The sequence below is a fragment of the Neoarius graeffei genome, chromosome 21, assembly GCF_027579695.1.
Source record: "Neoarius graeffei isolate fNeoGra1 chromosome 21, fNeoGra1.pri, whole genome shotgun sequence".
Taxonomy (NCBI): Eukaryota; Metazoa; Chordata; class Actinopteri; order Siluriformes; family Ariidae; genus Neoarius; species Neoarius graeffei.
Genome location: NC_083589.1, coordinates 10,596,509 through 10,622,167, shown reverse-complemented (window position 1 = coordinate 10,622,167; position 25,659 = coordinate 10,596,509). Strand labels below are relative to the sequence as shown.

General features: G+C 41.7%; 1 protein-coding gene across 6 annotated transcripts in view; it reads right to left on the bottom strand.

Moving 5' to 3' along the window:
* Positions 1-3,481: 3,481 nt before the first annotated feature.
* The window catches only part of plekha5 (pleckstrin homology domain containing, family A member 5), a 249,641-nt gene continuing 227,463 nt past the window's right edge, over positions 3,482-25,659 (bottom strand). For 3 of the 6 annotated variants that reach the window (XM_060903845.1, XM_060903847.1, XM_060903848.1), the window contains 13 exons: positions 25,519-25,599; positions 25,208-25,357; positions 21,631-21,732; positions 21,427-21,535; positions 21,305-21,336; positions 20,537-20,657; positions 20,334-20,446; positions 14,055-14,249; positions 9,614-9,703; positions 9,398-9,498; positions 9,130-9,260; positions 8,737-8,846; positions 3,482-4,505 (listed from right to left, as the gene is read on the bottom strand). In XM_060903845.1, coding sequence (XP_060759828.1) covers positions 8,749-8,846; positions 9,130-9,260; positions 9,398-9,498; positions 9,614-9,703; positions 14,055-14,249; positions 20,334-20,446; positions 20,537-20,657; positions 21,305-21,336; positions 21,427-21,535; positions 21,631-21,732; positions 25,208-25,357; positions 25,519-25,599 — 1,323 coding nt within the window. In that variant the 3' untranslated portion in view covers positions 3,482-4,505; positions 8,737-8,748. Of the gene's footprint in view, positions 4,506-4,763; positions 4,841-8,731; positions 8,847-9,129; positions 9,261-9,397; positions 9,499-9,613; positions 9,704-14,054; positions 14,250-20,333; positions 20,447-20,536; positions 20,658-20,960; positions 21,132-21,304; positions 21,337-21,426; positions 21,536-21,630; positions 21,733-25,207; positions 25,358-25,518; positions 25,600-25,659 lie in introns of all 6 variants that reach the window. The other 3 variants (XR_009651086.1, XM_060903850.1, XM_060903846.1) reach the window with 3 other exon arrangements.

Below are 25,659 nucleotides of genomic sequence, written 5' to 3'. Positions count from 1 at the left end.
AACATGACCTGCATTCTTGGTGTTCAGCTTGATGTGATTCCACCAGATGTGTGAATGAGGTATTTTATTGTACTGGAGTACTGCACTAAACACCTGGAAGAAAAAAAAAACTGCAGTAATGATTATGTTAAAAAAAAAAAGTAGACAGATGTTTTGCAGCATTGTGAAGTTCTTATGAAGATCAGCCAGTCCAGCAGGTGGGGCAATAACCACACAGAACAGGAACATGTCCAGCAGATGGCGCTAAAGATGCCAAATCGTGTGTGTGTGTGGTGCAATGCAAGATCTGCTGCATCAAAGTTATTTATCTGCTACAGTAAATAAAGGAGGGGGGCACAGTGGTGTAGTGGTTAGCACTGTCGCCTCACAGCAAGAAGGTCCGGGTTCGAGCCCCGTGGCCGGCGAGGGCCTTTCTGTGTGGAGTTTGCATGTTCTCCCCGTGGGTTTCCCCCACAGTTCAAAGACATGCAGGTTAGGTTAACTGGTGACTCTAAATTGACCGTAGGTGTGAATGTGAGTGTGAATGGTTGTCTGTGTCTATGTGTCAGCCCTGTGATGACCTGGCGACTTGTCCAGGGTGTACCCCACCTTTCGCCCGTAGTCAGCTGGGATAGGCTCCAGCTTGCCTGCAACCCTGTAGAACAGGATAAAGCAGCTAGAGATAATGAGATGAGATCATTCTTCTTTGGAAAATTCGTCACTGCCCTCACAAACCAGTTTATCAGCTTAAAGAACATCAGTGAGGCTCTGTTTTTTGTTGATTACTGTCGTGGTAAAAGATTTTTGACCCATGAGAAGTAAAACTGATTCATGGATTCAGTTAACAAGTGACTAATAGTTGTTGCATTTGCTAACAAATTACTTCATTATAATGCAGGATCCGTAAACCCAATGAGGTTTCAGGACATTCTCAGCTATAAGAATGGACTGAATTTGATGTGGTATTCTCAGCCTGCCTGCTTACTGCTGGGTAAATACAGACAAAAATGTGTCTCTCTCACATTGTAGGGGAAAGGGGGGGCATTAGGTCCCACACTTTGTTTTTAATTCTATGGTGTAAATAATGTTACTTTAATAACCATGTAATAAAACAAACAATTACAAAATATAGCCACAAGCAGTGATGAGGGGCCCGTGCACCTCCGGTTCCGTGACCCGTCACACATGTTCATCATACAGCATCTGAGATGTGCGACAAAAGCCTGGGTATGTGATGTGTGCACCACCAGTGATGAGTTTTTAGGCAATGGAGTCAGTAGTGTCCAGGTCCAAACGGTGGCGTTATACCAGAAGGTCACTTTGGGCATGTGGATATCATCAGAAACATCATATCCTATAACCTGTGAAGTTTGAGCTATATCAGGCAATGCATGGCAAATTTATGACATATTTCCTGTTTGCAAATACCACATCATTAATACAGCTAATGTTTTCATCTTTGTAATGGGGGGGTGGCAGCGACATTTCTGTTTTTCATGTATTTTGATCATGCACTGCATAAAAAAAGTGGGATTTTCCTCCCTGAGTGCACCGTAGACCGATTCTACAACTGCTTTAGTTAATTAGAAAAGACTATGGTCCACCAGTCCAGGAGCAGATGAAGCGATCTGGCAAAGATTCTAGCGCTCTGCTAAAGAGTTGCTCCTCAGCTCCACCAATCAACTAATTAATGTAGTGCCTACTAATTAAAGACAATATGAAAATCTCTGGGGCGGCACGGTGGTGTAGTGGTTAGCGCTGTCGCCTCACAGCAAGAAGGTCCTGGGTTCGAGCCCCGGAGCCGGCAAGGGCCTTTCTGTGTGGAGTTTGCATGTTCTCCCCGTGTCCGCGTGGGTTTCCTCCGGGTGCTCCGGTTTCCCCCACAGTCCAAAGACATGCAGGTTAGGTTAACTGGTGACTCTAAATTGACCGTAGGTGTGAATGTGAGTGTGAATGGTTGTCTGTGTCTATGTGTCAGCCCTGTGATGACCTGGCGACTTGTCCAGGGTGTACCCCGCCTTTCGCCCGTAGTCAGCTGGGATAGGCTCCAGCTTGCCTGCGACCCTGTAGAAGGATAAAGCGGCTACAGATAATGAGATGATGAGATGAGATGAAAATCTCTGGTACGGACACAGTTTAGATTTATAGACTCAAATTGTAGGCTAGCTGAAACAGATGTTTTTGACCCATGAAAGTAAATATATTAATTTAAATTACCACATATGCCATGAGTAATGGACAATGTATTTGAAAATATACAAAAACACACAACACAATTTAAATAAACAGTTCACTTAAATCCAAGCAATTTCAAGGTATGGTAATATTATTATTATTGAGGATATAAATGATTCCCAATCTCCCATAGCCTAAATTGTAGCCATAGCTGAATTGACGGCCTCGCCTAAATGACTAGCCTTAATCAAAATATGTAGTCCGTTACACATCATAACAAATTATACAAATTACTGACACTTTGGTAACATTACCACAAACCTACAGCTTTACATAGCCAGCTACTCTGTGGAATAACACACCAATTTGTGTGTCAGTTAGCTTGAACTGTTACAATTTTACCTCAGCTAGATTTCTGTTACAGCAACGCTACATCTAGAAACAACTTCAGCTGACTGATTGGCGCTGCACTGAGCTTTCTCCTGCTAGCATTGGCCGCAGTACGCTACGGTTTGTACGGCTACAGTGTGACAAGCAATGTTATGTCTAGACAACATCGCAAAATATAGTTGACACATTTAAAGGCTCAATAACATCGATGACCGTCGCTTCGGCCTACAAGAAAAGACTATGGTCCACCAGTCCAGGAGTGGATGAAGCGATCTGGCAAAGATTCTAGCGCTCTGCTAAAGAGTTGCTCCTCAGCTCCACCAATCAAAATACCGGAAAGGCTATCGCCAGAGGTGTTCTAGAACATCTCTGCTATCGGCCTGAGCCATCTTAAAGCGATCCACAAAACAATACGCAAGGCATCTGCTGAAATCTGGTAGATGTTTCGGTCTGTTTTTTTCCCCCCCTTCGGGTCTGTCGGTCATGGTTGAAAATGGGGACGTTTCCAGGGACAGCTCACCAAAAACGGGGACGTCTGGTCACCCTACGTAATACCCCCCCCCCCCCCCCCCCCCCCCCCCCCCCCACAGGTGAGTTTGAATGTCTGGAGGAGCTAATGCTGCTTGCCTGCGTTGTATTTCTTTTTCATTACTCCTCTTTCTTTCTCCCTTAAATTAAGTGCCAGGAAGATTAGCAAAGAACAAATTCATTACGTCATTCACTGAATGTGTGTACACTGGCCGAATTACATTAAGCCCTAGTCTGATTGGATTTGACTCATTAGATTGGCCAGATGCATCTAATGATGTGGAAGGAATTTATACCTGGTATTGATTTTCCTTCTTGTTATATCAACTTTGAATGTAATTGCAAGTCTCTTTTTAAAATCTCAGATACAGAACGGTTTAAATAATAATTAATAATAATAACAGCAGACACCTTTTATAACAACATTTATTTCACATGATATAAAACAGATGAGATTTGCATATTGACTCCTTAGATAAGCTTTTATAATTTTATTGTATGGTGTACATTATATACAATATGATCTTTACATCTTCTACAATAAAGTTAACACCAAAACCCTGGTTATTGCTTTTTACCTTTACATGTGCTATACTTCTCTTGATCTAGACCCCAACATGGACAGAGACCACACTAAACCAAATCTTCTTTAATACTCTCTTTAATACTTTAGTTTAAATATATCTCAGCCATAGAAATATAAACTGAATGTTCATGAACGTTCTGTTGGGGACCAGTGCTGCAGGAAATCACAGACTATCTAAAGTTTCTTTACAAAGCTAAAATAATGTATTTTCATCTGCAGTGATATAGCAGTGCTTTAATGAACACATCTTTCACGCTGTATGTGTTCTGTACAGATAATTTGATATCCACACGTTACTACTTTAAAAAAAAAATATCAGTGAGGCGTTATACAGTGCAAAAGATATGAATACTAAAACCGGAGTGTTTAACAACGGTAAAAGAGTCAGAGTTTTTAAATAACGAATTAAGCAGATTCTGTGCATAAGTTCTGGGTGTTTGAAGTACCATGTGTGCATGTGTGTGCAGCTCTAACCCACTTCCCACCCACTAAAGAGACCGTGGCTGCTCTTAATAATAAACCTGTAAATCAGTAGAGCCTCCTCACAGCACTGCTCAGATCCTTTTATACAAAATGCCTACTAGAACATGGAATAAAACTCGCAATCGTCATAAACACAATGAAACATGAACATAAGAACAATATTATAAATAATAATAACATTAATAACTCTAAGGTAACCTGTTTGTCTAATTCTTCTGTGGCAGTTGGTAAATAGAGCAATGGCATGAGCTACGACTGGGTTGGGTTTGCAGCCTCTCGCTCTCTACAAGGCTGCGGATTTGGTTCTCTCTTGTAGGACCCTCCGTCGCGCGTCAGTGTTTAGGAATGATGATGGCAACGCTGGCTGGGAGAGAGCACAAACAATTAACCATCACTTCAGCTGAAAATGTTATTTAAGCCATGCCAAGTATAACATGCTACCAGCTTTGAGTAGATCAACTTTTATAATAATGAAGTAAGCTTTAAACCCGTATATAGTATAACCTTAATCCTTATTTATACCTTAAAATCAGGCTTGAATAGACTAAACCTTACACTATAAGACTTAATACTAACTTAATATTGATGTTAAAAAACCAAGCAAGTGCAATGTAACTTCTACCTTGGATGGTATATTAACATCAGTTCATCTACAGTGGTGCTTGAAAGATTGTGAACCCTTTCAGATTTTCACACGTCCTAAAAGTAGATAAAGAACCCAGTTAAACAAATGAGATGAAAATTATACTTGGTCATGTAAGTACTGAGGAAAATGCTCCAACGTCACCCATCAACGAGTGTCAAAAGTATATGAACACCCAGGGTAAGCAGTTAATTTACAGTCAGGTGTTTTCAGGTCAGTGGGATGAGAATCAGATGAGTTCACCTTGTTTTATTTAAAGAACCGAGCTCTATCAAAGTCTGACCTTCACAGCACGTTTGTGGAAGTGCACAAACAAAGGAGATTTCTGAGGACCTCAGAAAAAGAGTAGCTGATGCTCATCAGGCTGGAAAAGGTCACAAAACTATCTGTAAAGTGTTTGGACTCCACCAGTTCACAGTCAGACAGATGGAGGAAGTTCAAGATCACTGTTACCCTCCTCAGGAGTGGACCAACAAACATCACTCCAAGAGCAAGGTGTTTGATGGTCCACGAGGTCACAAAGGAACCCAGGGTGACTTCTAAACAACTAAAGGCCTCTCTCTCATTGGGAAATGTAAATGTTCACGAGTCCACCATCAGGAGAACACTGAACACCAGTGGTGTGTGTGTGTGTGTGTGTGTGTGTGTGTGGGGGGGGGGGGGGGGGGGGTTTACAAGGAGAAGGATACTGTTCTCCAAAAAGAACATTTCTGCCCATCTACAGTTGCTAAAGATCATGAGGACAAGGCAGAAGGTTATTGGAAAAATTCTGTGAATAGATGAGACCAAAATAGAACATTTTGGTTTAAATGAGAAGCGTTATGTTTGGAGAAAGAAAACGCCGCATTCCAGCATAAGAACCTTATCCCATCTGTGAAACATGGTGGTGGTAGTATCATGGTTTAGTCCTGTTTTGCTGCATCTGGGAGGCATTCATATCGCAGGCTTGGATAATGTAGCCAAGTCCTGACTTTAATCCAACGGCAATGTTGTGTGAGCAGTTCATGTGAGAAAACACACCAACACCCCAGAGCTGAAGCTGTTCTATACAGAGGAATGGGATAAAACTCCTCCAAGCCGATGTGAAGGATCTGGATCAACAGTTACAGAAAACACTGAGTTCAGTTATTGTTGCACAAGGAGCTCACACCAGATACTGAAGTAAAGGTTCATATACTTTTGCTGTTCACTGATTTGTAATATTGGATCATTTTCCTCAATAAATAAATGACCAAGTATAATATGTTTTTCATTTTTGTCTCTTTATCTACTTTTAGGATGCGTGTGAAAATCTGATCTAGAAACAGAAAATTCTCAAGGGTTCACAAGCTTTCAAACACCACTGTGAGTGATGCAGGTGCTCATCTTACTAAATAAAACAAAATCCCCATAATGTCCACCTTAGCTGGATATTTGATGCCTTTTCGCACTGCGTGCTGTATTATTTTCTGACGGTTTCTCACTGGTTTTCAGGTAATGAAGCCCAATTAACTGGCTAATTACTGTTTCGTGTCCATCACTGCTATGTGAGGAAATAAAAATTAAATCATGAACACACAACAGTTAAAGATAAAGGCTTATTTTAAAACAAAGGCAAGAAAATTTAAAGATAAAAACAGAGGAACCATGACTTACAGCATGCTGAAGCTACTATATACATGCTGATATTATTCTGTGATACTACTAGAGTGGCGGATACAATTATCAACACCTTAATGATCTTTTGGCCGTTGCAAAAGTAGAAAAGACTTTCAATACGTAAACTGTGCATGAATAATTACTCAAACTTCCGCTGGAAAAAAAAAAAAGAGCTGATTCCCAATTACTTAGCGTATCAGATCATGTGACACCGTTCCATAATTATTGACACCTTTGTCCACAGTTAGACACCGTTCCACAATTATCGACATCCAGATGATTATCGATCTCAAAAAAAGAAAAAAAAAATCAGTACAAGTTAACAGTTTTTATTTAAAATTTGTTTTACATACTGTAGACTTGTATCTCATCTCATCTCATTATCTCTAGCCGCTTTATCCTGTTCTACAGGGTCGCAGGCAAGCCGGAGCCTATCCCAGCTGACTACGGGCGAAAGGCGGGGTACACCCTGGACAAGTCGCCAGGTCATCACAGGGCTGACACATAGACACAGACAACCATTCACACTCACATTCACACCTACGGTCAATTTAGAGTCACCAGTTAACCTAACCTGCATGTCTTTGGACTGTGGGGGAAACCGGAGCACCCGGAGGAAACCCACGCGGACACGGGGAGAACATGCAAACTCCGCACAGAAAGGCCCTCACCGGCCACGGGGCTCGAATCCGGATCTTCTTGCTGTGAGGCGACAGCGCTAACCACTACACCACCGTGCCACCCATAGACTTGTATTTAGTACAAAATATCTTTTATATAAATATGTCTGTGTTTACATAAATGAGGAAGTACTTCTTATGTTTGTAAACAAATGAACTGATAATGTTTAACCTGTATCAGAAAATCTTTTTGTTCCACTTTCTAAGTATTTTCGTAGATCACATTTTGTTAATCATTTGTTGTTTGTATTAATTTCTAGTTTTGTAGTTTACCAATAAATATCACCAGGCAATTGACATGGTAATTGCATGAAAATCCAGGTCAATGGTTGCATATCATTCCTCGAACCAAAATATAAAATGTCTACTGATACTGTAATATGTGGTAGAGATTTATAACTAAAAAAAAAAAAAATTCTGAATGGAATAGAAAAATCTGAATATTTCAAGCATGTACTTTTTTTTTAACGTATATGCTCGGAATTTAATTCTGGTCTAATTCTATTTATTGCAATCGGATTCCAAATACTCTGTAAAACATTCCATTCTGTTATGAATCAGAAAAAAAAAAATTATAAAATCACAACACTTATTATTATTATTTTTTAAAGTACTTGATCTATTTCAACAATGTTACACAAAGATCGATCCATAACAGTTGTAAATGTCCCTTAATTCCACAGCGTGTCGATAATGGTGGATACCGGTGAAAGTGATCACTATTATCGACACCTCACGTGACTTCTCAAACGCGCGTTTAGATATAAAATGGCGACTGACAAATGAAAGAGTAAGAGACAAAGGAGGTTTCGACGAGGAGATCATGAAATATCGGTGAATTTGAGAAGTAAAAACATGTCCATGATCTTTCCACCATGCTTACCTGCGATGATAATGTCTGGGTTTTCCTCAAATTGCTGATCGTGCTAAAAAAAATTCCATCTCAGGTAAACAAGCTGTCTCATCGGACGACAAGATCAAAGGGCGAGGTGGGCGGGTCTTCGGGTTGATTAATTAACCAATAATAACTGCTGTAACTGAAACTCACTTTTGTAAAATTGTTTATTGGTAAATCTGAAAAGGTGTCGATAATTATGGACCGTCCATAATTGTAGCCACTGCTCTAATTATTATTATGTATTTTATGTTCTTTTTCGGTGTGTTTAACATGCAAAACCACAAAATGACTGCTCAATGATCAAGTCACAGGACTGGGCGAGCCAACAAGCCCCCGTTTTGCAGCCCCTGCTGTCACATGGCTCCTTCTCTCAGGAGAAATTTGACTAAATTGTTGCTACATCCATGACTTTAGTCCTCAATACATCAATTGATTCACGATCAGTAATGAATCAGTGCGTGACCTTGTGACAAACAGTGGTGTTCTCTAAACCCAGACATTTTATTTTCCACTCAGTGTTTGTTTTCTTTCACTTTATGGTGCAAATACACATGAACATGATTATCTTTAAAAACCAACTACCTTTTATCTATTGATTTACTGAAGTGATTAATTAATAAATTTAACACTGTATTCATTCATCAGAACGACATTTAGATTCCAGTCATGACCGTTTCCAACAGCATCAGTAAAGTATCACAGTGAATTATAACAGGACAGTAAACCCTTACTGTACTTTTTTTCTCCACTACACACACATGAAGTGGGAACCGTCAGGGAGGTGAGGAGGGGAGGAAGGAAGAGGAGAGGAGCTTGGAGACTGAGGCGAACTGGAAAGGCTGTTCACTGCAAACCATTTGACAAAACAAGACCATAAACAGGCACCAAAGCACAAAATGTTCATCATACAGATTAAGAACATGCATTAAGCCATTAGACATAAAAACACACACTGACTGTCAGAGAGACAAACAATTTATCAGTAAAATAACTGGGGAATAAAACAAGAGAGTTTGTCTGATGACATCACGTCCCAAAGGGTTTTATTCCTCTTACACGCCACCAATCTGTCAATGCCATCAGTCAGCAAAATGCCATCGTGCTTTAATACGAGAGCACTTGATCTCACCTGAAATCGTCGTGCTGTGTTTGGAGGAGGTCAGATTGTATGAGTCTTTGATCTGATCTTGACTTTGTTCAGAGAGATTTTCATCGTCATTTTCCTCTGTGTCCACTCGCACCATCACTGCAGTCTGGAGACTAACATACGACACAGCAAACCGTACGTACTTGGAAAATTACACACACACACACACACATACACACACATACACACACACACACACACACACACACACACACACACACACACACACACACACACACACCCACCCTACCTGTCCTGAGTGCCCAGGGGTTTGTGGTGCTCTGGGCTTCTGCTGGCTTCAAAGACCTTTTCACCAAACTCAGACCCTGACATCACTTTCCCCTGCTCCTGCTGATTACAGAGAAAGAGGAAAAAAGCACAAGGTACAACAGACTCTGGTAAAAACAGCAAGTGAATTGTTTCAAAACAAGAAAGCCTTCTTCCATCCCAGGTCTTGCTGAGTTACCTCCACTGCTTTGCAGTTTTCTTTGAATGTTGTGGCTCTGATCTGGTACGAGTCTCCAGCTGATCCAGCCTCCCTTCTTTTTGTGCTCATCTAACACACACACACACACACACACACACACACACACACACACACACACACACACACACACACACACACACCAATATTCATTTGTGTGCGTAATGGGGAGGGGAAAAAATAGATACCCTGTGTGTACATATAGCTACTGCTTATAAATAAAATATTTTTTCTGATCCCATGTCCAAAGAGTAAATATAGCATATACTAGTGCATCTCAAAAAATTAGAATACCATGAAAAAGTTCCTTTTTTTTCATAATTTAATTCAAAAAGGTAAACTTTCATATATTCTATATTCATTACATGCAAAGTGAAATATTTAAAGCCTTTTTTGTTTTAATTTTGATGATTATGGCTTATAGCTCATGAAAATCAGAAATCCAGTATTTCAAATTATTAGAATATTCCCCAAGATCAATCAAAAAAAGGATTTACAATACAGAAATGTCCAACTTCTGAAAAGTATATTCATTTATACACTCAATACTTGGTTGGGGCTCCTTTACCATGAATTACTGTATCAATGCGGTGTGGCATGGAGGTGATCAGTCTGTGGCACTGCCAAGGTGTTATTGAAGCCCAGGTTGCTTTGATAGTGGCCTTCAGCGTATCTGTATTTTTGGGTCGGGTGTTTCTCATCTTCCTCTTGACAATACCCCATAGATTCTCTATGGGGTTCAGGTCAGGCAAGTTGGCTGGCCAATCAAACACAGTAATATCATGGTCAGCAAACCATTTGGTAGTAGTTTTGGCACTGTGGGTAGGTGCCAAGTCCTGCTGGAAAAGGAAATTAGCATCTCCAAAAAGCTCATCAGCAGATGGAAGCATGAAGTGCTCTAAAATCTCCTGGTAGATGGCTGTGTTGGCTTTGGACTTGATAAATTACAGTGGACCAACACCAGCAGATGACATGGCACCCCAAATCATCACAGACTGTGGAAACTTCACACTGGGCTTCAAAACACCTTGGATTCTGTGCCTCTCCACTCTTCCTCCAGACTCTAGAACCATGATTTCCAGATTAAATGCAGAATGTACTTTCATCTGAAAAGAGGACTTTGGACCACTGAGCAACAGTCCATTTCTTTCTCTCCTTAGCCCAGATAAGACACTTCTGACATTGTCTCTGGCTCAAGAGTAGCTTGATATTAGGAATGCGAAAGTTGTATCCCCTTTCTTGAAGATGTCTGTTCGTGATGGGTCTTGATACACTGACACCAGCCTCAGTCCACTCCTTGTGAAGATCTCCCAAGTTCTTGAATCAACTTTTCTTGACAATCCTCTCAAGACTGCGGCCATCCCTGTTGCTTGTGCACCTTTTCCAGCCACCCTTTTCAGCAATGGCCTTTTGTGGCTTACTCTCCTTGTGGAGGGCATCAGTGATCATCTTCTGGACAACAGTCAAGTCAGCAGTCTTCCCCATGATTGTGGTTGTGTGTACTGAACTAGACTGAGAGATGCACTGTGTTCATACTGTTTTACTCAAACTCGAAATGAAATATTCTAATATTTTGAGATGGGTTTTTTTTTTTTTTAATGTTTTTGTACTGTATACCATACTGATTAAAATTAAAATAGAAAAATGCTTGAAACATTTTAGTTTATGTGTAATGAGTCTATAATATATAACATTTTCACTTTCTTAAATAACTGATGGAAAATATTGAACTTTTTCACAATATTCTAATTTTTTGAGATGCACTAGTATACATGTTATCAATTATACTCTCCTCATCTCTTACAAGCATCACCAAGCTGTGAGCAGCATCAGGGCTTGGAATATTTTGGTTACCAATTTTTTTTTTTTACTGCGTTTTGTTTAAAATACAGTGCTGTGAACGAGATCGATTTTCAAAATGCTAAGAAAGCACTTGTTCATGAATTGTCTTAGAAGCGTTATTTAGTACTAATGATAATCAAAAGGTAAATTTTCTTAAAATAAACACCACATACTTGATATCGAATCAGTAGCCTTGGCAAACCACAAGGTGAATTTCATTTGTCTTTTTATCTGCCAATTATCTTCCAATACTGCGAAGTTATAACGAGGTTTCTCTTATTTCGTTTCTGGTTCCAAAGTTTATCAAGAAGTAGAACGGGTAATCGAACTTGATCAGGAAAAGTGCTGATTGGTTACAAAGTTTCGGTATTGTTACACTCATTCTTACAACACGATGACATCGTGGCTTCACCACTCGGTTCTTGTGTACCTTTGATAACGCGAGATCAGCTGTTTGTATCAAGATCACGACTTGCCGTTCTGGTGATTGTAATGCTTATGCGTATGCACAGTGCGCTATTGTTATACTCATTCTTACAACATGATGACATAGTGGCTACTGCCTTGCTTCGCCTCTATGAGGCAGTAGTCACAAAAACAAAAACACTGAACATTAACATTCGTATCCTAATAGTGCAGGCTGGTATTAAAGCTGAATGTCTGTAATTGTGTCCCTTTGAATTCATTATAATATTCACGATTATATTTAATTATAACCATTTACCTTCCATAAAAGCCACCAGAACTGTCAGAATGGCAGGAGTACCATAAAAACACCAACAAATCAGAATCTCACACTTCATCTTATGCAAAAAATTATATACGGTGGTGCTTGAAAGTTTGTAAACCCTTTACAATTTTCTACATTTCTGCATAAATATGACCTAAAACATTATCAGATTTTCACACAAGTCCTAAAAGTAGATAAAGAGAACCCAGTTAAACAAATGAGACAAAAATATTATACTTGGTCATTTATTTATTGAGGAAAATGATCCAATATTACATATCTGTGAGTGGCAAAAGTATGTGAACCTCTAGGATTAGCAGTTAATTTGAAGGTGAAATTAGAGTCAGGTGTTTGTCATCCCATTGATTGAAATCAGGTGTGAGTGGGCACCCTGTTTTATTTAAAGAACAGGGATCTATCAAAGTCTGATCTTCACAACACATGTTTGTGGAAGCGTATCATGGCATGAACAAAGGAGATTTCTGAGGACCTCAGAAAAAGCGTTGTTGATGCTCATCAGGCTGGAAAAGGTTACAAAACCATCTCTAAAGAGTTTGGACTCCACCAATCCACAGTCAGACAGATTGTGTACAAATGGAGGAAATTCAAGACCATTGTTACCCTCCCCAGGAGTGGTCGACCAACAAAGATCACTCCAAGAGCAAGGCGTGTAATAGTCGGCGAGGTCACAAAGGACCCCAGGGCAACTTCTAAGCAACTGAAGGCCTCTCTCACATTGGCTAATGTTAATGATCATGAGTCCATCATCAAGAGAACACTGAACAACAATGGTGTGCATGGCAGGGTTACAAGGAGAAAGCCACTGCTCTCCAAAAAGAACATTGCTGCTCGTCTGCAGTTTGCTGAAGATCACGTGGAGGAACTATTGGAAAAATGTTTTGTGGACAGATGAGACCAAAATAGAACTTTTTGGTTTAAATGAGAAGTGTTATGTTTGGAGAAAGGAAAAAACACTGCATTCCAGCATAAGAACCTTATCCCATCTGTGAAACATGGTGGTGGTAGTATCATGGTTTGGGCCTGTTTTGCTGCATCTGGGCCAGGATGGCTTGCCATCATTGATGGAACAATGAATTCTGAATTATACCAGCGAATTCTAAAGGAAAATGTTAGGACATCTGTCCATGAACTGAATCTCAAGAGAAGGTTGGTCATGCAGCAAGACAACGACCCTAAGCACACAAGTCGTTCTACCAAAGAATGGCTAAAGAAGAATAAAAGTTAATGTTTTGGAATGGCCAAGTCAAAGTCCTGACCTTAATCCAATTTAAATGCTGTGGAAGGACCTGAAGCGAGCAGTTCATGTGACGAAACCCACCAACATCCCAGAGTTGAAGCTGTTCTGTATGGAGGAATGGGCTAAAATTCCTCCAAGCCGGTGTGCAGGACTGATCAACAGCTCCCGGAAACGTTTGGTCGCAGTTATTGCTGCACAAGGGGGTCACACCAGATACTGAAAGCAAAAGTTCACATACTTTTGCCACTCACAGATATGTAATATTGGATCATTTTCCTCAATAAATAAATGACCAAGTATAATATTTTTGTCTCATTTGTTTAACTGGGTTCTCTTTATCTACTTTAAGGACTTGTGTGAAAATCTGATGATGTTTTAGGTCATATTTATGCAGAAATACAGAAAATTCTAAAGGGTTTACCAACTTTCAAGGTCTATTGTACTTTGTCTGATTAAAGCGACAGCACGTGCTGTAATGGTCATCAAATAGTCTGGAAAATATTGGAAAAAAAACCCCCAAACAAACAACGCAGGAGTATTTAATACTCCAACACGTTGCAGTTAATGATTTTGCGTATGGATGGTGTTGTTACCTGCAGGGTGTAGTAATAGGGGGTGTCTTTGGTGAAGGAAAGACTGCGGGACAGAGAACCATCTTCCCTCCTTCTCTCTCGCAGCGCGCCCTGCTGGTGCCTCCGAATCCGCTCCATCTGCTCCTCCACACTCATGCGCTGACGGACTCCCTCGACACTACTGCTGACGTGCTCCACTGTACTGTTTGGACGGTTCTGATGAAGATGTGCATAAACACACAGACAGACAGAGTGCTGTATTTTTAAAAATATATATTCACTAAGAGGTGTGCACACCTTGTACGTTTTCTCTTTTTTTCCCCTAAAATGTTTGTGGTTTTCACTTGAAAGTTGTTGGTTGCTGTAACACACTCAAGGTGAGAAAGATCCGGCACGATTTATTTATTCTGGTTTCGTTTTGTACTTCCTGAAACCTGTTCATTTTAACAGGAGTGCATGGACTTTTTATATCCTCTGGACACTGGGTTTGGGAAATCTTCACACCCCTTCACAATTAACTGTGTTATAGATTTCATTTAAAATGGACCATTATTAAGCCACACACCAGAACCAATAACCTCACCAAAACAAAGCAAAACCTGAAATATCTCCTTTAGATAAGTTTGATCCAACTATATGTGTACGTTCCTTTGTTAATTTATTGCTGCGTTTGGTGAAGGTGGGCAAAAAGAAGTACAACCTCGGTTCCAAAAAAATCAGGATGCTGTGTAAACTGTAAATAAAAACAATGCAATAATTAGACTTTTTTTTGAAACGTGTTGCTGACATCAAATTCAAAATGAGCCTACATTTTTCAAAATAAAATTTCTCAGTTTCAACATTTGATATGTTGTCTTTGTACTATTTTCAATGAAATGTAGGGTTTCCGTGATTTGTAAATCTTCACGTTCGGTTTTTATTCATATTTCACACAGTGTCCCAGCTTTTTTGGAATTGGGGTTGTACTTTAAAGTGAATTTAATGTCCCTAAACCCCACTTTTTTTCCTTGTACAAAGCAACAATCATGTTGATTGACCATGTGTTTTTGAACCATAGATGATCCAAAAGGCCATAAATTAATGGAAAATCAATACGATCAGCTGATTTTCACAAAATCTGCCGAGACTGAACCGGAAGATCCCGAAGGGGTGCGTGACGTCACACATGCAACAATCCAGGTATCAGTTTCGTTCCCATGTGCAGCAGCAGTGGTTAGACCAGTCTCAATACGTAATCACATTTTGGGGAGAATTCTGATAGTGATTGGGATTCTTATATGTTGGATGAAGGGGCAGATGATTATCAAGGATATTCTGGAGTAAACGGTTATCTTTTCAAGCCCCCAAGACAAGAAACTGCCAGTTCACGACACACTTCCTCTGTAGCGCGCGAAAGATGGATAGATAGAGAGATGTGCAGAACGCAGTGGTTACCTTTCATTGTTTTCCTGAACAAAACTAAAAACAAATCAAGTCTTGCAATCTGACAGCATTTAACACGTATCAATTAATAATAATAATAATAGTTATTATTAAGTTCAACTTATATAGTGCCTTTCACACACCCAAGGTTGCTTTACAATTGAGGGAAAGAAAGGAAAAAAATCCACCAAAAGAGGGTCAGGATGTGATTCCAATGGCGTAGCTAACACAGTCCCACCAGGTGCACAAAGATAAATCCCACACCGCCTGCACAGCCGCCGGGCAACATCACTCGGAGCACCGCACCAAGCACAAAATAATTCATGATTGCGCGTGAGCATTTTTCTTCCTGTTAAAGCGCATCAGATATGATAAGATCGGATGTCGCGAGTGTGTAAATGTTGCTCGTAATCTTGCATCTGGTGCGTGTGCAATAATGGGGGAAATTGACAAACTGTCCAAACGTCAGATCAAATGTCATTTATTAAATAAATGGGTTTCTTTTTTGCTTCAATAATTCCCATGTGGTTGTTCTGGTGGTGACGAACACTCGATGAATCAGATTGCTTATTAGTAGGCGACAAAATCTGCCCGCTTCGCTTGCACAAACTTCACCCACTGTCGCTTTAGATTAATGTCATTTCTCGGAAATGCATGAACCAAATGTCCTGTCGTATATGAACTTGAACATCCAAACGCAACGCATCACTTTCACATTGTTATTTTCTGCAAGATTCCTCCAACAATATCCAATTTCAGCGAGTAAATAAGCACGGAGTCAGATCAACCGAAATTACCCAGATAACCGAGGTTCCACGTGTGACGTCATGAGAGATTAGCCCTGGGGCAAGGCTTCCTTTTTCTGGTATCCGGAAGCCACGATTTATTGATAGTTTTGAGCTTGATAAGAAAATAAATAATTTATATTTCCCCCCCGCTTTATTAATTCATTTTGGCAGCTACTAATGATATATATTCATTTTAAACCATTACATACACTTTAATGAGAGAGTTAATGAACGTTTTGGACTGTCAGGTGATAATGCAACTTGGGTCTGTGGCAGGGGCTTTAGCCAACATGACCCATTCACTCGCAGGTCAGTTGAGGCCACATGCCTACCACTGATACTTCTGTCATGCCATTTGGATGTTGCCTTGCATATGAGGCACACAGAAAATTTGTTAACCATTCTGCTGCTTGGTTTGGACTGTATGATCGGCTCACTCAGTGTTGCTCATCACATCAAACCTGTGTGTGTGTGTGTGTGTGTGTGTGTGCATGCACCAGGGTTGTTTTTTTGGACCTGCTCTCAAAGACACCCGAGTGAGCTGCTTTAGATTTGAAAATGCTAGTCATTGGACAACAACTACCCACAGAACAGTGGACCCAGAAGACAATGTTGCAGGGGTCTAAACTTCAGTCCTGCCCCCTTATGGTACTCAAAGCCTCATGAACATCAGACTCCATCAAATTTGCTCCTTTGAGTTTCTTTTCACTTGGACAGAGACATGATTGAAAAAGGAAAGCCTCTGATCGCCAGAGCAATCAGCCTGTGTGGGACATGAGTGATGTCTGCACCCAGAGGTGGTGTCCCAGAGTTCTTCCAAAAGTAGTCTCCTTCTGGCTTGTATTTAGAGACAGGTTAATGTTTATCAACTCTAACAGAGGCCATTTTGGAGGATCTCAGGGCCGAGGGTGGTGTTTTGCTCAGGGTAGACACACGTGTGTGTGTGTGTGTGTGTGTGTGTGTGTGTGTGTGTGTGTGTGTGTGTGTGTGTGTGTGTGAGAATGAGATCTCTAAACACCTTTCCACTAAGTCTTAAGGTGAGATGGTTCTGGGTGGAACAAGACAGGTGAAATTCAGTGTCTGTAACTGTGGTTGGAGAAGACAGTGTTCCTACCAGCTGTCATTCAGAATGCAAGGGACCAGTATGACGCTGGTATTTACTGGGATGTCTTGATATACATACATACATACATACGTGTCTTGCAAAAGTATTCATCCCCCTTGGTGTTTGTCCTGTTTTGCTACATTACAAGCTGGAATTAAAATGGATTTTTGGGGGGTTAGCACCATTTGATTTACACAACATGCCTACAACTTTAAAGTGCATATCACAGGTAAATTCAGGAGCAAGATCGATGTAATTCTCCTATTTTATATTCAACTTTGGTCAAATATCTGTCACATTTTGCGCAATTTTTTTTACCTTGCGCAATACCAGAAAAATTAAGTTGAAATCAAGCCATTTGAGGTGAACTGGTCCACCTCTGAAAAAACTTGGCATTTGGATTTCCTGGCAAACATTGATTTTTCTCATTATTAGATGGGTAATGACCGAAAGAACAAGATCGCGGATACAAGCGGCCGAAATGAGTTTCCTTCGCAGGGTGGCTGGGCGCTCCCTTAGAGATAGGGTGAGAAGCACAGTCACTTGGGAGGAGCTCTGAGTAGAGCCGCTGCTCCTCCACATCGAGAGGAATCAGCTGAGGTGGCTTGGGCATCTCTTTCGGATGCCTCCTGGACGCCTCCCTGGGGAGGTGTTCCAGGCATGTCCCCCCGGGAGGAGGCCCCGGGGAAAACCCAGGACACGCTGGAGGGACTATGTCTCTTGGCTGGCCTGGGAACGCTTCAGTGTTCTTCCCGAGGAGCTGGCCGAGGTGTCTGGGGAAAGGGAAGTTTGGGCTTCCATGCTCAGACTGCTGCCCCCGCGACCCGGCCCCGGATAAGCGGATGAAGACGAGATGAGACATTGATTTTTGTGACGTCGTGTGCGGGACGCCTCCTTCTGAATCCTACGTCAGCGCTGGTTTGTTTATGAGAAAACGACCTGGTGATTTTCTGCAAATTTCTTCAACGTTATCACGTAATTATTAAAATGGTTAAAAGATGCATCATAGGAGGGTGTAGCAACACCAATCTTGATGGGATTAGTACTCATCGTTTCCCAAAAGACCGGACAATGAGAGAGAAACGGGAGTGCTTGGTCTACACAGGCTGTGCACTGAAACCGTGCAAAGCTCGCGCAGCCTGCTGGTGCTTCCGCAGGTAATGTCACAAATCTGGCTCCAGACTCCCTTGGGATTTTTCCAGATGCGTTTTGTTAGTTTATTTTTTTCTGCTGTAGACAGATGGCCTTGCGCAAAATTACCCTTCTGGATGATTGTGTAAAGGGACATACTTTCATATAAAAGAAACCCGAAATTGGTCCAGGATATGCACTTTAAAGGTGCACATTGTTATTTTATTGCAACACGAACAATAATTAAGATGAAAAAACAAATCTACCTGGAGTGTGCACAGGTATTCACCCTCTTTCATATGAAACCCCTAAATAAGAGCTGGTCCAACCAATTCACTTCATAAGTCACATAGTTGATTTAAGATCCACCTGTGTGCAATCAAAGTGTCACATGATCTGTCACATGATGTCTGTATAAATCAACCTGTTCTGGAAGGACCCTGATTCTGCAACACTACTGAGCAAGTAACATGAAAGACAAGGAGCCTCCAAACATGTCAGAGACAAAGTTGTGGAGAAGTATAGATCAGGGTTGGGTTATAAAAAATATCCCAAACTTTGAATATCCCAGGGAGCGCCATTAAATCCATTATAGCAAAATGGAAAGAATATGGCACCACTACAAACCTGACGAGAAGGCCCCGCCCACCAAAACTCACAGACTGGGCAAGGAAGGCATTAATCAGAGATGCAACAAAGACACCAAAGATAACGCTGAAGGAGCTGCAAAGATCCACAGTGGAGGTGGGAGTATTTGTCCATAGGACCACTTTAAGCTGTACACTCCACTTTATGGAAGACTGGCCAGAAAAAAGCCATCGCTTCAATAAACATGTTTGGAGTTTGTCCAATAGCATGTGGCAGACTCCCCAAATACATGGAAGAAGGTTCTCTGGTCAAATAAGACTAAAATTGATCTTTCTGGCCATCATGGGAAATGCCATGTGTGGCACCCAACACCCTGAGAACACCATTCCTACAGTGAAGCATGGTGGTGGCAGCATCATGCTGTGGGGATGTTTTTCATCTGCAGGGACAGGAAAGCTGGTCAGGACTGAAGGAAAGATGGATGGCACTAAATACAGGGCAATTCTGGAGGAAAACCTGTTTGAGTCAGCCAGAGGTTTGAGACTGGGATGAAGGTTCACATTCCAGCAGGACAATGACCCTAAACATACTGTTAAAGCTACACTGGAGAAGTGGTTTAAAGGGAAACATTTAAATGTCTTGGAATGACCTAATCAAAGCCCATTAAGAATCTGTGGTATAACTTGATTTCTGTACGACAACACAACTCATCTAACTTGAAGGAGTTGGAGCAGTTTTGCCTTGAGGAATGGGCAAAAATCCCAGTGGCTAGATGTGCTAAGCTAATAGAGACATACTCCAAGAGGTTTGCAGCTGTAATTGCAGCAAAAGGTGGCTCTACAAAGTATTGACTTTGGGGAGGTGAATACCTATGCACACTCCAGATTTCTGTTTTTTTCATCTTAATTATTGTTTGCGTCACAATAAAGCAACAATTTGCACCTTTAAAGTGGTAGGCATGTTGTGGAAATCAAATAGTGCTAACCCACCAAAAATCCATTTTAATTACAGCTTGTAATGTGACAAAAAACAGGACAAACACCAAGGGGGATGAATACTTTTGCCAGACACTGTACATACAAGAAGCTCTCCAGGTGATACTCACCACCCCTGGTCTTTATCTGGCATTCATACAGCCAAAGTTACACAACTAGCAACCTGAACTCATTCAACAAATGCTGGTTAACAGAAGTATACCCATGTGGCTTCAGCAATGGTTCTTAAAGCAAGCCACAGCAGAAAATTAGGTGAGTGAAGGGGACTTACTGATTTTGCTTCAGGTTTCTTGGCCTTCCTCAGAGTCACATAAGAAGCAATAGTGGAGGACACTGGCATCGGAGACTTTGTCCTTGGGCTCACTACTCCCACAGGATAGGACACTGAAACAAGGGATTGGTGAAAAATGAGGTTTGAAGGATGAAATGACTTTTGTACTCCAATTTGGTGTGGTAAAAAGTGCTTCAGTGCACCTTTAGTATTCGAGGACTCTTTCTCAGCAGACTGTTCAGATTTCTCCTCTCCATTGCTCTCATCAACTTCAGCCACTGTCGTCAGCTCCGGCTCACTCTTATACAGCCTGTAGTCTGGACCCTGGGGAGGATTGGGCTTCAAGTCGTCATATTACTCACACATCATCACCGTGTCATGTACATGAATGATGTGGGGAGATATGATGAGGCAAAATGTTAACTCTGTAATCTGACCTCAAAATTCAAAAGAGAATCAAAATCAGAGGAAACGAAAAGATTTTCCCAGAATAAAATAAATGAGGATACTGGGACACACAAAAAAAAACCCATTATAAAGTAAAGTAAAGCTCAGAGGACACTGCTGGTGAAGGAGCATGGGTATGATGGGGGTATGAGATGAGATGAGGGTTCAGCAGCCTCTTACGCTGTGACTGCCATTGCGCTGGGCAGCTTTGCGGTCTTCAGGCTGGTGAGGGCCTGTGCGAGGTGGGTGGAGCTGAGTGTGGCTGGGGCCGGGCAGGTGGGGCACGCACAGGCGCCCTCTGCCCTCATAAACATGGGGAAGTGGAGGACGTGGGGGCACTGAATCAGACTCCTACAGATTGAAAATATTCCCAAGATAGAGGTAAAAGTCTGGCCACTCTTTGGAGGTGAATCACATATCGGACCCTGACTGTAACACGGACATTTAACTCAAGTGTGTGTGTGTGTGTGTGTGTGTGTGTGTGTGAAAGAAAATCAGAGCCGGGCTGAGAAAAATATACAAACCTCCTTTTTTTGAAGGCCAGAGGATGGAAAGCCTATGGGGGGAAAAGAAGAGTCATGCAAAGATTTAATCTATGACATTTGGACTTGATATAGTTTGAATTTATGTTAAAAATGTGTGTTACTTGGCTCAGCGCTTCTCTTTGGCTTATTTTTGTTCAGTGCATCCATTACGTCCTGAATCCTCCATAGCTCCTTTTGAATCTGCACGTGCTGCTGACTTGGGGGTTCGGTCTGTTAACACACACAGACACTTCTTATCAGCTTGTCTTATATGTATGATGATAGCAGACAACATTTACTTTCAGTAATGGAGAAGTTGAAGCTACCTGTGGACTGCCGAGAGCCTCCAACTGATCCAGCAGGTTCCTCTTAGCCAAAGTCACGTCAGCCTCCAGATTATCGTACTCTTTCCAACTTCTATCCAGCTCCTAGAAAACAAGAAAACAAATACAAAATGCATGAGGAGGCCTGGATTTGCTTTTCGACCATCAAAATATAAGTAAAAGGGTTATGGAGAATGACCTCCAGAGGACTGCGACTTTCAAATGCAAAATAGTACGTGTTTATCGCGTATCTACCATTCTGGGGTGTTTCCACCTTTAGGCACAAACACCAGGGTGGTGTAAGAGCAAACAGACTAATAATAGATATAGCGCTTACAGAGGAATTTACTAAGCCTTAATCACCTGCGCTGTGTCCGAAATCACTCACTACTCATTATATAGTGGAGTATACAGTGCGTTCGCCGTTTTGTAGTGCTGTCCGAATGGATAGTGAGAATTATTACTCCTCCTATAGTGGACTCATAGTATCCCACAATGTACCGTGAAAAGTAGTGTACAACCTATGGTCACTAACCAAGCAATATATCATCATGCACTGTGGTCGCACTGAAAGGAAAGCTGTTTCATAAGAACCGTTAAATATTTTAGATTGAGTATAGCAGTAGTTTGTTTTTCCTCATGACAATGGGCACGAGACAAAGTTATAAGTAGTGGCGTGAAAATGTCAATAATATTGTAGTGTGTTGGGGTGAATGGACAAAGAACAACTTTATTCATCACACACTTGTGAAATTCCTCTGCATTTAACCCATCTGAAGCAGTGAACACACATGCACACACGTGAGCAAGGAGCACACACATATACCCAGAGCAGTGGGCAGCCATGCTAACAGCGCCCGGGGAGCAGTTGGGAATTAGGTGCCTCGCTCAAGGGCACCTCAGCCCAAGGCCGTCCCATATTAACCTAACCGCATGTCTTTGGACTGTGGGGGAAACCGGAGCACCCGGAGGAAACCCACGTAAACACAGGGAGAACATGCAAACTCCACACAGAAAGGCCCCTGCTGGCTGCTGGGCTTGAACCCAGAACCTTCTTGCTGTGAGGTGACAGTGCCGACCACGACACCACCGTGCCGCCCATGGAGGAACACATACATTATAAACGGACATTCAAGTACAATTAAAAATAGTAAAATAATAGAAAATAAGCTAAAATAGAATAAGACAGATAAAATACAAGCATACAAGTTACAGCGTAGAGCGAGGAATTAATCAAAAGCCTCAAATTTGATTTAATAAAAGGCAGTGGTAAAGAAGAAAAAGTATTCAGCCTTGATTTAAAATAACTGAAAGATGCAGCAGAGTACAGCAAAGTACTTTGTATTGATTAATGTGGGGAAAAAAAAACACTCAGTATAATATGGATTTATCACAAAAATACATGCATGCATTTATTTTGAAAGCCCACCAGCCAACTGATCTGGCACATTTTAATTGTGTGACAGTAATGATGTAAATAATGGCGCGACAGAGTAGTGTCCGAAAGTGTTTCTCCCCCCCTTCCAGTTCACTCAGTGCTCTGAATGAAAAGTCTGTGTTACACTTCCTGTCATGACAGATGCTCATGTGTGAAGGTGAATCTCTGTGTTTGTGGTGATTTTTTTTTTTTTTGAGAGAGAGAGAGAGAGAGAGAGAGACTTAGACTTGGAGAAAGAAAGACTTGGAGAAAAAGAGAAACTTAGAGAGAGAGAAAGAGAAAGAGACTTAGAGAGAGACAGAGACTTAAAGAGAGAGAAAGAAAGACTTCGAGAAAGAGAAAAAGAGATTTAGTGAGAGAGACAGAGACTTAAAAAGAGAGAGAAAAATAGAGAGACTTAGCAAGAAAGACAGAAAGAGAGACTTAGAGATCGAGAGACTTAAGAAAGAGAGACTTAGGCCGAATCCCATTTCACCCCTTGGACCAACCCCTTGGCCCTTCCCCTCCATTTTGCGCGTTCACGTGAAGGGGTAGGGGTATCCCAATCCCAGTTAACGCGGAGGGGTAGGGGAAGGGGTAAGGCTTCTGTACCCCTCCAAACGGAGATTTTCCAGGAGCTGACTCCGAACGAAGGGGTTTGAGTGATTTCCCACAATGCCATGCGGATTTCAGCGAGATTTCATGCGGATTTCAGAAAGATGGCGGTTCCCGCGGCGAAAGATTGTCATAAATGTATTTTCTCCATTATTTACGTGTTTTAAGTTGTTATCCAGAGGAAACACGCCGCTTGATTCGCTTTCAAGCTGAGAATGAGCAGCGATTTCTGAAATCCAAGCTGCTGCTAAAAAGCTTTGGGAGTGAGTATTGTTTTCGGTTGCTTGACTGCGTACGTTTTGTTCTGTTATTCTTGCTTTTATTGTTTACATGAGTGTTCTGACACCTCATTCTGTAGGATGTGGTGCACGAAGCGCCAAAGATATCCCATTCAGTGGTGTTAGTTAACAAATCACACCCTGCCAGCAGAGATCTCTGACTGTAGCGGCTGGTCGCAGCCAATGACGCATTTGGTCGCGTTTTGCTAACGTAAACGCTGACGGAGGTACGCGATGACGTATGCGATCGTTGAAGGGCTATCCCAATACGTAAGGCTGCTGGGCCATAGAAGGTTCACGCTGCACGCTGCACGCTACACGTTCACGTGAAGAACCGGACCCTGGGCCATTAAACTTCATGCTTGGATGTTCACGTGTTGCGTCTGTTCTACTTTGACCGAGTAACCAACAATACGGACTCTTCGGATGACGACGATTGCCTCATTCTGCTTTTACTGAGACAGAGGAAGAGAAAAAGGAACAGAATTTGGAGCCGAGAACACTTCCTTCTGAGAGAAACCCGTGGTGAATTTCACCGAACATTCTATAATCTGCTTGACAATCCCGATGAAGAACTATTTTTCAATTATACCATTCAATTATATTTTTTCTGAAGTTTTCCCCCTGAAAGCACAGAGTTATCTCCCTAGACCCGTTCTGATTGGCTGGCGCGGCGGTGACCGCATGCATTGACTGGAATTTCCATCTTCACGCCTAGAAAAAAGTGTGCATGTTCATTTCACGCTTCACGCGTGAAGTGTGCAGCGTGCAACGTGAACGCCGTTCTATGGCCCAGAGCAAGTCATGCTACGTTTGTCCACTTTTCTTTACACGCGTGTAGCGTGTAGTGTGCAGCATGCAGCGTGAACCTTCTATGGCCCAGCTGCCTAAGGGTTGAATTTCAAGCCCTATCCCTTGTAGCTCAGTTTCAAGGGGAAGGGCCAAGGGGAAGGCGGAGGGGAAGGGGGAGGGGTAGGGGTAGAAATTAGAATTGGGATTGGGCCTTAGAGAGAGAAAGACAGAGAACGAGACTTAGAGAAACTTGGAGAGAAAGAAAAATAGAGAGACTTAGAGAAAGACAGAGAGAGAGAGAGAGAGAGACCTTTAACCACAGGTGGACCAGTCGTTTTGAGGTATTATTTAAAACTTTTCATTGTCCATTTAATTTCTGTTTTCGGTATACTGTTGTTGCCAGACCTGATCACCAAATAAAATCTGACCGCTTTCCCCCCTCATTGTAATGCAAGTGTGTGTGTAGGGACCGACTCACAGCGCTGACCCGGGACAGTTCTCTACAGGAGCTCAGAAGGCCACTCTGCAGTACATCCCTCTGCTGTATGAGGCTCTGCACAGCCGCTGGGTTATCTGCGCTCATCTCGAGCTCCTGACTCGCTGATAAAAGTGCTGTTTCCAGGGTGTGCTACACACAGGAGACACACAACCCCACATACACACGTCATCTTTAAACTAAACAAATACAAACCGCACTTCCACTTGTGACCATCAGGCTTGGACCAATAATAATAATAATAATAATAATAATAATAATAATTTTTAAAACAAATAAATCTTCAGCTCTACCTTCTCTCTGTGAAGTTGCTGAAGCTTCTCCTCTTGTGTCCGTACCACTTTGCCTTGTTCACACAATCTGCTTAACTTAGCCTAAAGAAATACAGTCGGGTCCATAAGTATTTGGACAGTGACAGTTTCTGTAACGTTGCC